General features: G+C 38.0%; 2 protein-coding genes across 3 annotated transcripts in view; one reads left to right on the forward strand and one right to left on the reverse strand.

Moving 5' to 3' along the window:
- stk39 (serine threonine kinase 39) overlaps positions 1-7,362 on the forward strand; it is a 28,683-nt gene extending 21,321 nt beyond the window's left edge. For both annotated transcript variants that reach the window (XM_015001383.2, XM_015001384.2), the window contains exons 17-18: positions 1,111-1,175; positions 5,901-7,362. In XM_015001383.2, coding sequence (XP_014856869.1) covers positions 1,111-1,175; positions 5,901-5,975 — 140 coding nt within the window. In that variant the 3' untranslated portion in view covers positions 5,976-7,362. The remainder of the gene's footprint in view (positions 1-1,110; positions 1,176-5,900) is intronic.
- A 3,029-nt stretch (positions 7,363-10,391) lies between these two features.
- b3galt1b (beta-1,3-galactosyltransferase 1b) lies at positions 10,392-11,868 on the reverse strand. The gene has a single exon (XM_015001390.2). The coding sequence runs from the start codon at positions 11,730-11,732 to the stop codon at positions 10,743-10,745; it is 990 nt and encodes a 329-aa protein (XP_014856876.1). The 5' UTR covers positions 11,733-11,868; the 3' UTR covers positions 10,392-10,742.
- Between the last annotated feature and the right edge of the window lie 745 nt (positions 11,869-12,613).

Below are 12,613 nucleotides of genomic sequence, written 5' to 3' on the forward strand. Positions count from 1 at the left end.
GTCACACCTCTTTGTCTTCAATGAATTGTGTTTTTCTGCAGTTATTGAAGCAAGTCCTCTGTGAAACATCTGTAAAAACTATTTCTGTTATAATAATCAGTATTAACAAAGAGACTAAAACAATTAAAGGGAGTAATATTTAAAAAATTCCCTTTCCACAATTTGCTTTTTTCCCCACGTTCATGTAGCTTCACCATGGTAAAGTATTGATTTAAACATTATCTTGAGGATACAGTCTGTCACAGCACTAAAACGCTGTAAGTCAGACTTCACTTCTGTCATACCATCATGATGTTTTCCCCAACATTTTTCTTCAAGGTAATGCTACACTTATCAAGATTGGGAAGCAAGTTAAAATGCTCAGATGGAATTTGTAGTTAAATCTCTCCCTTATTTTCCTCAGACAGTGAAAAAACAAGTTGCTACATCAAATTATTGGTAAAAGAAAGTATTTTCTTACCTGTTTAACTTGCTCATAAACAACTAAGTATGCTCATAAACAATAATTGTAATCACCTTGATGATCTGGTAGTTGACTCTGCTGGAGCTAGTGACATTAGTTGTGAGATAAACTGTGTTGTTTATCTTGTTTATCTTTGTCCTTTAGCTTTGGATTTTTGCTCTTTCTCAAATTCGAGTTTCCAAATGTGTCCAGTGGAAGGACTGCTTTTGATTGGCGAGGAGAAATATGTCCTCCTTAACTGCAGTTACTTCCACAAACTCTCCCACATTTTTGCACAGTTTTTGTAAAAAAGAGCTTTTCCATTTCAATTAAAATGTCTTTTTTTATTCATGCATATTAAAATAATCTGATATGGATACTTTTGGATACATTATGGACATATTGTGTCTTTCTATTGTAGAGGGGATGACTCAAATGGCTCCATTTACTTCTGAAAAGTGCATAAAATACTCTACTAAAAACCAACAGAATGGCAGATTATGCTTTATTCATCCTTTATGCTTTAAAAGTTTTTAGGTCTTCTGTTTCAAAATGTGATATTTGCCCTTTAAACTTCACAGAATCAGAAAGGATTGGTGATTATATTAACATTTGACTCTCCATGTGTTTTCATTTGAACAGTGATATTCTCTCTTTCCCTGTTACAGTTGCTGCTAACCTTCAAAAGATTGTAGATGACCCAATTACCTATAAAGTGTTGACCTTTAAGCTGGTGAGTTTCCAGATGACTGATGGCTGATGACAGCCTTAGTGGGTTTTGTCATGCCTGACAGGTTCCTCCTGTTAACAGCCTGTTGATGCATGATGTGATGAAGGATTCAATTGCTGGAGTTACTGCTGTCTAGCAAAACAAATGACTTCAGGGTGAACCGGCATCTGTTCCTTGGGTTTTTCTGTTCACGACGCGGAGGAAAGCATTTTATGCAGAATTAGATCAGAGCTGACACTGCAGAAAACTATCTGCAGCAGATATGAAGTTAATTTTTTTTTTTTTGGTCTAAGTCATAAAGAACACCATGACTAGCTGTGGTTTTGAAAATCAAAGGGAAGTATAATTTAAAGGTTTCATCCCATTTTTATGTATTATTTAGAATGACACTTTCAAAGTTCTTGAGGTTTAATAAGATACTTTTTATTTGGTAATATTAGAAAGAGAAATGACAAGGGACTTCAGACATATTCTTACTACTGCAAATGTCCCACTGACGCCTTCTGTTCTTTTTTTTTTCTCCAGATAAGATGGAAAATAAAATGAAATGTTGCAGCTCATTAGTCATTATTTCCTTCACCACTGAACTTGTGAACTTGTAATAGTCGTTCCCCTCTGCCATGATCGCTGTGTTTACTATGCTGCTTTAAGTCACTCGCATTTCAAAATTCACAATCTATCTCAAAAGACTTGCAGTTGCAGCGAGAGGGGTTTTTATTACATATTGATTTAGAGCTCATGAATCCAAAAGTAAGATCACACTTTTCAGGTTTTTATTTGCCAAAAAGTCTTTTACTTCACCTAAACGCACTATTTTATGTTGCTCTGTCACATAAAATCTAATAATTGAAGTTTGTGATTGTAAGGTGAGAAAATTTGGAAAAAAAAAAAACTTTAATGTTTGCAGCTATTTAAACCTGTTTATTAACCAGTGAAGCCAAGATTGTATCATTTATTGGAACATCATCCTCTCATATGTGTGAACTAATGTGCAGATAGATTCATAATTAGCAGTAACTTTGTTTACTATGTCCGCATTCATAAACCTGTCACTGTGTAGTGGTAAAGACCTTAGCATAAATTACTACCTTTTGTTTTGTCAACAAACAGTGCTGAACCAGCTCAAGTCACATAATCTAATTTAATATTGATTTTTTTTTCTGATACAGTGTAGTTACTTGACTCATAAATCTCTCACAGTAAACAACATTATCTACACTTCTCTGCACAATGAGAATATACCTGTCCTTTGTTGCATTTTGAACAACCCAAAACATAATATTGTGTGGTGCTGAATGAAGTTGTTTGCTTTCCTCGAAAAAGATATCCAAAATGATATATTTACTGCAGGAGAAACACAAGACCCAGGGAATACCAATGATATTTTATTTCGCTGCGTTTCTTCTGGTTAAATCTTTGTGGACACTAGTGGTGGTTCTGTGTTTGAGATTTTCACAGGCTGACTAAATTGTTTCATGCTTTTGTTAAAGTAACAATCAATTTTAACAATCAATTTTATGATTGTATGAATTTTTTGGACTACATTATTTATGTTACAGGTCAAATCTAACAATCTAACCTTTCAGCCATGTTTTCCTAGTTTTCCCTGTTATATTTTCCAGAGCATATTTTATTTGCTAAGGCTGCATCACTGAGGATACTGATAAATCCCTGCCCAACTCTTCTATTGTAAGCTAAGAGTTATGAGGGCAATACTATAAAAGCCAGGGAGTGACAATAATTACCCTCACAAGGGAAACAGTTCATAACACTTTATGTACATAATTTATAGAATGGGTGTCTCTGTGACAGCTTTATGGTTGAAGTGACCAAGAGATCCAGTGGTCTCTGAGCTCAAAGCTGACCTCTTCTGACATCACTGCCTCAATGTTGCCTAGACAATCAGAGGTCTCAGACCCCTGCAGTGGTCCGGTGAGTCTCTCTGAATTGTGACACTTTTGAAACAATTATATAGTCTCAACTTTTCTTTAGGGAACCTAAATGAAAACCAAATTTTAATTTTGATTTACAGAGAAATCAAAATGAGGATTAAATGTTCTATTGGAAGTAGATGCATATAAATGTTAATGACACCAATGCAAATGGCTAATGAAAAAAAAATAAGTTAGTGTCTACCTGGAATGAGCTGTAGTTTAAGGAGGAAGCTCATTTTAGCAGCTTCAATTTGGAGTTTAGTTTTTTTGGTCATGATCCATATGCCATGACTAACGGAGAAAGTTATGGCATAACATTCACCGCCATAACCTTCACCAGCCTTAAGGGGACGAGCTAAAGTGTCTTGATCTTCAGTGATGGTTGGATGGGCTGGGAAATGGATACTTGGACACATGGGCCAATATCTGCAGTAATTAAGGCGATCTTGTAATCTTGTTGGGGTGAAGAACAAGCTGAACCAAAAATGCGAAGTTCTTCATTTTACCATTTTATATACTGTTAGAGATGCCCCACATAAATTTTACTAGATCCACATTGGCATATTTTACCATTTTTATAAAGGACTACAAAGTCTCAGTAAAGAACCACAAAAGTTGAATGTTGAAAGTCTTGGGGCCTAGTGGACATGAAATCTACTGGGCTCTAGTCATTGGATCTCTTGTCACATGAGCTAACTGAGGAGGAAATAATCCAGTTTGAGCATGGACAAATTATAGTTTTCTTTTCTAGTTGGAAAGCTTCTTGGACTCCAGAAGATATTCTGTCTGGCAGATAGTTAATTGCTTTTCAAAATTAATTATTGCAGCTTGCATAGAGGTGTAATTTTTGTGAGGGGGACACTCTCAAGGGAAAACAAATTAATAGGCAAATTTTACACCCTGTTCTTCCCTGCTTCAAATGATAAACACATCATTTCAAACAATTTCATATTAATTGTTTTATACCACCATTAAGAACGCTCTTTTATTATTATGCAGTTACATGCCTTTAATGGGTCATGTTGACTTTGATATGTCCTTAAATGACTTGTTAGTAGTGCAGAGTCGGAGTAATGACAAAAGCTTTGTTGTCTTGCAGCATGTTGACTTTTCTGGTTCTCCCTACAACTACACTGAGGTTGTAGAGGATTGACCTTTGCTTACAGCTCTGTTCAACATCTTCACTTCACACAGTTTGTCTCTAGTTTAAAAAAACACACACAGATACTCAAGAAAGACATTATCACTAAAAGTGAGCAGTGCAAAAATGATTAGTTGCTTAGCTGCTGAAAGTTGTCAATGTTTCCAAACAAAATACCTCCACTGGGAACCAACATTGCTGTGTCTAATGTCTGGGTTTAGTATGGATAGTATGTCACTCTTGTCTTGAAGTCTTGTTTTGACTTTACCCAGAGAGCTATAATGCTAGAAATCAAAACAGATTGCCAACAGTTTCACCACTTGTACACATTCATCTATTGTTTTCGGGTTGCAGAGGTTCTGGGTACACGAGGGAAATGCACACATCTTTCTTCCCAGCATCTGTAATATTATTCTGGTTGATCCCAAGAAATTCCCAGGACACAATAGCTGTATAGTCAGCTTGGCTAGTCGTGGGTCTTTTCCTTGGTCTTCTTTTAGATGGACATGCTTAGAAAAGCTCCAAGGGGAGGCACCCAAGAGGCAGACCAGAGTCCCAAACACCTCACTTGATTTTTTTTTTTTTATAAAGCAGAGAAAGAAGCTACTCCTCCTGGATGATGGAGCTCCTGCACTCAATTTCTGAGGATTAGTCCAGCCTCCCAAAGATGGAAGCTCATTTCATCTGCTTCTAGCCAGGATCTTGTTCTTGTAGTGGATCGGTAAATTGAGAACTTTATATTTTAGCCCAGCTTTTTCTTCATGTATTCCTGTGGACAAGATCTTAGTGTGTGAATGCATCTATTCATCCTTCCAACAATCACTCACGGCAAAGACTGACCCGTGACCTCGAGGAAGAAGCCCAGCCTTTACTAGTTGAGATGAATGCCCTGAGACCTAGAGAAGCTAAAGGTCAAGGCTTAATGATGCCTGTAGAACCACATCCTCTGCACAATGAAGAGACCCTGAGGCTTCCAAACAGGACATCCCCCTCTTCGTGACCAAGCTTTCAGATTCCATCCAGAAACACCATCAATAGGATTGTGAAAAGGGACAGAATCCAATCTGCGAATGCAGCTCTTGCTTTGGTCATGAAAAGACCAAATGAACTTTAATAGCAACTCTGGCTCTAAGCTGTGGCGAGACTTATCACAAAGTCCGGCAAGAGACACGGCCATATAAGCCTTCTCCAGATAACCAGTTGTTTCCAAGAGAAATATAAAAAATTGTAGGGAGCAGTCCTCCTTTTTATTGACCTAGGACTTGAAAGGAAAAGGCTTTCATTCCTGGCACTTCACACAAGGCTTGAAACAGCCTCAGGGCATGCTGAAGGCCATTGATTGAAGATGCACACAGTACCAGAACTCTAGGTGTCCAAACCAGACACCCTTCTCTCTACGACTACGCCTTGAAATCCCACTGACACTGACACTCCAAATTCCCACAAAAAGCTTGAGGACCAGATGGTTTCAAGCAAAAATTTTGCTACAGTGATTCTCGAAAGTGCTCACATTCCTCTTAGTGTTTACATTTACTGTAGCTGTTTATGGTAATATATATTTATACGAGCAATCAGCCTAATTTTTTAAATGATTTTTACTTGTATTATTTGCTTGTTGATGCTTTACATATTTTTTTTGTCCTCCCTTTCCAGGCTTCAGGATGTGATGACACAGAGATCCCAGATGAGGTGAAGTTGATCGGCTTTGCGCAGTTAAGTGTTAGCTGATGTTCCCTTCATCTTTGAAGCAGATGAGGCAGGGAAGACAGTTCAGGGCAGACAGACTGAGGAACACACCCCGACCACCACCACCACCACTTCTTGCTATATCTTTCTCAACTCCCTCCCAGAAAAGCCCTTCTTCGTCTTCCGTCCTTCACTCTTTTTGACTTTCCCAAAGCTCTGCCGTCGCTTTACCACCACCTCTGTAGCATCGACTTCCCTGCTCGCTGTCCGTCGACCTCTAACCTTAACATTCCAGCACCCAGCGCACAGAACAGTACCAGGATACAGCCCAGGAACCAAAAGATGTACTCAGGTGGTGAAAGAAGGTGATAAATATGTAGCTTTTGAATGTTTTATTTATTTTCTCACCTCCTTTCTTTAATTTGCACTGCATTACTGTTACTTTCAGCAAAAATCAAAAAAATTATTTATTGAAATAAGAAGATATTTTCAATTTTATTTTTGTGCCACATTGTTTTTGTTCCCACTGTGAAAATAAATTCCCTCCCACACTTAATGATTTATGAAAACTCCTTGGGGTTCGTGTCAGAATGTAAGAATCGGTAAACATGTAGATATAAGCACATTTTTTTATAACAACACGATGAATGTTTCAAAATAAAACTCCCAGAACGATTTGTTTTATGTGTTCAGACCTGCTTAACTAAAAATGGAAGCGTTTGGTTGAGTGTGCCGAAATAAATGAGACCTGGATGTTACTGTGTTTACTTTGCTGCTCTCAACAGTGTTAACGCTTCAGAAAATGCTTGAGGTGCCTTGTTCATTTTTCCGTGCCTAAGAAAGTTGTCAGTGAGTGAGACGACACTGAGAGCAGAACTTGCTGATTGTCACTTCATCAACGCATTCCCTGCAATGAATCAGTTCACATGTGCAGTCTCAGCCCGAAGAGGGAAGACGAAATGCACTTTTGTGTTGAGATGCGCAGCCAACAAACTGACTCTGAATTTACGTGCTTTCAGACAAATAAAACCTGGTGGAACCTGCAGTTGTGTACTCTTGCTCTAATCGGTTTCTATCCGATGCCACAATCCAAAACTGGGATTTTTTTGTTTTGTTTTGTTTTGTTTGAATAAGTGAAGTAGCTACCTAATTGTACTGTATGACATCGAAAAAATGGAACCAAACAGCGTCTGCTGAGTGTGAAGAGCCGTTTGTTTGTCCAAACAAGTCCAGTAGCACTAAATCATATTAGGTATAAAAGTGTTAAATAAAACTCCTCTAAAAACTTTTATTTTCTGAAGTAAATTATTGTTTGTTTGTTTTTTATGTACACTGTGCATCATTTCAACATATTATCCATTTCCCTCCTCTGTAATCAGCTAATGTCAAATTTCTGATGAGAAGCAACAATTAAAGAATATTTAAGAAATGTGTGATTTCTTGATTTCATTGCTACAAATTTAACTACAGGCTATGACTTCCCTTTTTACTGGGGTACAAATATAACAGGATACAGAGACTATTTTCTTTTTGACAAAAAATCTCAAAAACTCACTGATAGAGAAATGATGCAGACATTTTAGTGGGATATTATATGGAAGAATATGGGCACATTTTGAAGCTATACACATCTTGCATTGCCAATAAATGTAGAGGGCACTATAAAAGTAGGGCTTTATTAGACACTGAACTTCTAGTTCAAAGTGTATAAAATCCATCATTACACAATTAAATTGTTGCTTAAGCACTTGAGGAGCATTGCTACAGACAGAGGCTGTAGAAAGAAGTGAAATAAATATGGAAGATAGAGACCAAATTAAAGCCTATCGCAGTGAAAATAGGCAGTACAATGCAGTCATGGGGTTTGAATTAAATATGCAAATTATTTTAAATAAATTATGTTTGGCAACAACTTAAGAATAAAACAAAAAAAACACAATCCTTATATCTGTAACAGAGAAACTGGAAGAAGACAAGCAAGTGAAAGTACTGATTTAATTGTAATTATTCAAGTATTTCTTTTTTTTTTGTATAAAAACATACAATATATAACAACAATCCCCTTATCGGATAAAAGCTTTCACAGTAAATGTCACATTAGCTTATAAGACTACAAAACCTCAGTGTAAATGAAAAAGGAAAAAGAATAATTGGCCACCGGAGCCACATTTTCTCTGAGAGAGCTAAGACGTTCCCATGTTGTTTATACAGTGACAGTGATTCTGCACAGCCACTGATATGCCAGATACATATTACAATACATCCAGTCCGTAATGATCCCAGCTCGACATAACAGGAGTCTTGCACGGCACGATGCTGTGCTTTTCTTGGTGCGCGTAGCAGCTGATGAGCTGAAACAGCTGCTGATATACAACACACATAACCAAGAGCAGCAGCTACAGTAATGAGAGGCTGGTAGCCGAGACACATAATTACCTCTGGCAAGGAAACGGCAAAGTAGGAAAACAAGAAAATGTGTCTAATTTCCAAAACCTACACACTGCTTATTTTGGAAGAAACAAAAAAAGGCAATGTGATGATGATTGTATGTAAACAAAAACATCAGGCGAATTCATCATGAAAAAGTTGCAACTTTTCCACACTCTTAATATAAACTCTATTGTGTTAGACTATCATTTCACCCTACTTGGGTTTTGACATTAATAATAGACTGTATTGTTTTTATATTTAGCCTCATTAAAAAGATGGAGAAAGGGAGTAAAGAGCATGAGGAGAACATGTCAGAAGCATGGTCATCAGGGTTGCACTTGCAATCTCATGCTTCCGAAGGTCTCCTAAAACTACACTTTTAGAGATCATTATTTAGAGCTCTACTATACAAGTAATGGAATATATATTTGATTTCTTCACATTCTTTTGGATTGCACTCCAGGAGGGTCAGCAGCTGGGGAGCCAGGAGAGATTCTTGCTCAAGGACACTTGCAGTAAAGGGGAGAACAGCTTTAAAATGCATGGGAAATGTCTGAATGTCTGCACTGTCTCTACAGGGCAGGCCGCGTCAGTTAGTGCTTTCTTCCTTCTGATTGGCATATTTCTTACAAAGAAGCAAATACCTACTAGTAACAACCCAGCATTTAAAGAGCTACTTTAGGACTTCTGAAGTGGGGCTCTGTCAAAACATTACACCCAGTTAATGTGAAGAGTGAGGACATTTAAAAAAACTCATATATATAAGTCACTGATGTTTATGCAAACTTTATTTTATGAACTTATGGCATAAAAAGCTACATGTAGTCATATATATGTATATATATGCACACACAGCAATTGTTTTTTTATGTAACTCTAATATTTGTTAAGTATATGTAAGAAAAGGTTAAAAGAAAAATTAAACAGTAAAAGAAAAGTTGCCATTTACACTATGCCAAAAGGCACTGGATATGTTTTTTTTTTTAAAAACTCAATATAACAAAAAAGACCCCTGTCTAATTTTAAAGGCAACTTGTTGCAAAGTTTGGGAGTTACCACTTTACAAACCCAGATTTCCGTAGGATACAGTGAAACAACACTTTGAGGAAGCTAGTGGTGTGAAAAGAGGCCGTGATTGACCTCAACTTAAAGAGCACTGTAGTAGCCAAGACGGGGTTGTAATGCGTGTATTATTCTCTCTAGTTGTTTTCTTCATAACGTTTGCTGTCTTACCTATTTATAAGTCTTTTCTGCAAAGTGTGGCTTAACTGTTTAATAATTTTCCAAGTCTATTATTATGCACAATTTATTACCAATATGCTCATTAATACTGATATGGCAGAATAAAACAACCTTTGTTTTACTTTCATTGTACGTTGGAAAATTCCGAGCTTAGAATGACGGAGTAAGTACAGATAAAAAAAGAAAAGAAAAGAGGAAAAGACAGAATCTAAGGAACTCCATATGAAAGAGGTGCTGGAGTAGACAGAAACTTGTTGATATTAAGATCAGCGATTTCTTTTATTGTGCCAGTCCTATGCCGTAACTCAATGTTCCAGATACCACATACAAACTGGAATAAACAGTATCAAATGCTCCCGTTAAACTACATAGTACAAAGATTGCAAAGCTTCCATCATCTGCTAAAATTAAATATTTAAAAACAGTTAACAGTGCTATTTAGATGCCTAAAGCTAGTCTGGAAATCCTCCAAAATTGTGCAATTGTTCAAAAATGGCACCATGTTTAAACATCTTTAGGTCTCTCTAGAGGAGGGGTCTTCAACTCTAGTCCTCAAGGGACCATTTTTAGATCTGTCTCTGCTTCAACACACCTGAGTCAAATAATGAGGTCATTAGCACGACTCTGGAGAACTTGACTGCATACTGTGGAGGTAAGTCAGCAGTACCAGGATACAGCCCAGGAACCAAAAGATGTACTCAGGTGGTGAAAGAAGGTGATAAATATTTAGCTTTTGAATTTTCAGGTGTGTTAGAACATTGTGATGTTGTTTTCACTGGAGTGGCATATGACTGTCTGCTTTTATCCTACTTTAGACTCGGTTTCAGCCTCTGGAAGAAATCAAACTACATTTATACTTAATGAACACGCTTAAGAGTTGTATTCTCCAGGGAAGATATTAAGCGCTTTAACAGAACCCAACTTTAAAACTCCTAAACAACTGCTTTAAGAGTGAGTGACTGTACACACCGCTAATGCTAATTAATCCATGTGTCATAAAACATGGACTTGCAGAAGCAACTGCAGGTTCTTACATGATTAAATGTGACAATTTGCAATAAGGCCAAAGTAAATGAGGTTGGGTTTGGGGGGTCAGCTGGATAAATTGGAGTTGTTCTTTGTCGATCCTCATGTCTCCTAACATCTGAGGTGCTTCTTGCTGGACATGTCATTCCAGATGCGGTGCATCTCCTCCGGGGGGATCTGATGGACTGTGATGACGCGCCGGTACCTGCAAAGACTGTAGGCCATTTTCCAGTGGTTGAAGCCACTGTTCTGATAAGGGTGGATGCCTAGTTTGCGCAAACACATCCCCACATACACGTCCTCCAGGTGCAGCAGTCTTGTGTGCAACGAAGTCTTGTAGATTAGCTCGGCTACATCTGCGGAGAACACGTAGCCGGTGCCTGAGCAAAATGGTGGGTATTTGTTTTCAGGGTATAGGTCTCTGGGCATGTACCACTTGCTGCGCATATCTCTGATAGGACCACCGTTTATCACGTAGCCCGTGAAGTATCTCCTTCTGGGCTTGGTGCTGGGCTTTAGAAGCTTGTAAATAAGATTGTCCATGTTGACGAAGATGTCGCTGTCTGTCTTCATGACATATTGAGCCTTTGGGCAGAATGTCGCTACCCAGCGCATGCCCATTAGAGTCTTGAGGGTGAGATTGTGGTACGAATCAATAAAGTTCTCCACTACAATATCATGGAAGATCTGACTCTCCTGCTCCACCATCTGATTGAGCACATCGTCTGTGTTCCTCCCCAGAAGAAAGACGGTGAGAATGTGGATGTCGCTGTAAGTGCCCTCATCGCCCCAGGTCTCTCGGATGGCCTGCCGCGCGTCAAACTCCTTGTGTGTGGTGCTGATGAGGATGACCAGGAAGGGCGTGATGCTTTCACACTTCTTCGGCTCATTTATTACAAATTCAAAGGCATGTGGGTTGAGGGGGCGCGTGCGGATGTTGGTGAATGTGATGTTTTTGGGAGGAGGTTTCACAATCCTTCGTTTAGGCATAGCCATGTGGCCGACATACGTGGACGTCGGCCGCGAAATGCTCAAGTACCACAATGCGCTCGCCCAGCAAACCACTGTCAGGATGTATAAACATGATACTTTCGAAGGCATTATGCTGCTCTTAGGTGTATTTTGATGAGCTGGCTCTTATAAGGTTTTCCTTCCATTAGTGAGGTTTCACCCAGTGAGGCAGCATTAAGCTGCTCAAGCATGTGTTTTGACATTAATTGTCAATAATGGATTGCTTTAGAGAGAAGAGATGCTTTTTGCAATTCAACGTGAAGCACTTTAAAACTGAATGAATGTCCAGATTCTTGGCGAAAAGCATGGCATCTCCATTTACATCTGAAAAAGAAGAGACAGAAGCATCAGTATAAAATATATAGTATGTGTGGTTTTAAAAATGTACATATACATTAATTATTCATCAGCTTTTATTTTAAATGCATTAATCTTTGTAGAGGATGTTAATGTATGCAAAATAAATGACCTAAACAATGTAGGGAAGCAATCACTGAATGCTACATAAAAAATCCCAATAAATTAGCCCATGTAGTCAAAATGATCGACATAAATCATGTTTAAAATGATCAGTTTTTTAATCTTTGGAATGCATTTTGCCAAGGGATGAAAGAAAAGTTTTCAAAGGAAATCAACGCATAAGCACAGTAGATCAAAGTTTTGGGTGAAACTACGCATCACATACTGACATGTACATATGGGGGGATTCATGTTGAAAATCTAAAGGGTATATAAACATGTAGGTCATATCCTCAGGCTTTGATGTTTTCTATGGATTTTTTGTTTTTGTCTTTTACCTACAGGAGATCACATGCACTTCTCAAAGGAATAGTTATAAATTTCAATGCATTTATCTTCAAAGGCTGGAGGAACACAGAGGCCAATCTGACCAGACACATAAAGGCACAATGCGATAATTTGAATTCTGTTCATCTGCAGTGTGCTGTCATACACAAATCAGACTGAGAAAA

The sequence above is a fragment of the Poecilia mexicana genome, unplaced genomic scaffold (assembly GCF_051168715.1).
Source record: "Poecilia mexicana isolate PSO_F unplaced genomic scaffold, ASM5116871v1 scaffold_2, whole genome shotgun sequence".
In the NCBI taxonomy this organism is placed as follows: Eukaryota; Metazoa; Chordata; class Actinopteri; order Cyprinodontiformes; family Poeciliidae; genus Poecilia; species Poecilia mexicana.

Coding starts and splice junctions, on each gene's coding strand:
- b3galt1b (XM_015001390.2), bottom strand. CDS start 11,732: ATGCCTTCGAAAGTATCATGTTTATACATCCTGACAGTGGTTTGCTGG.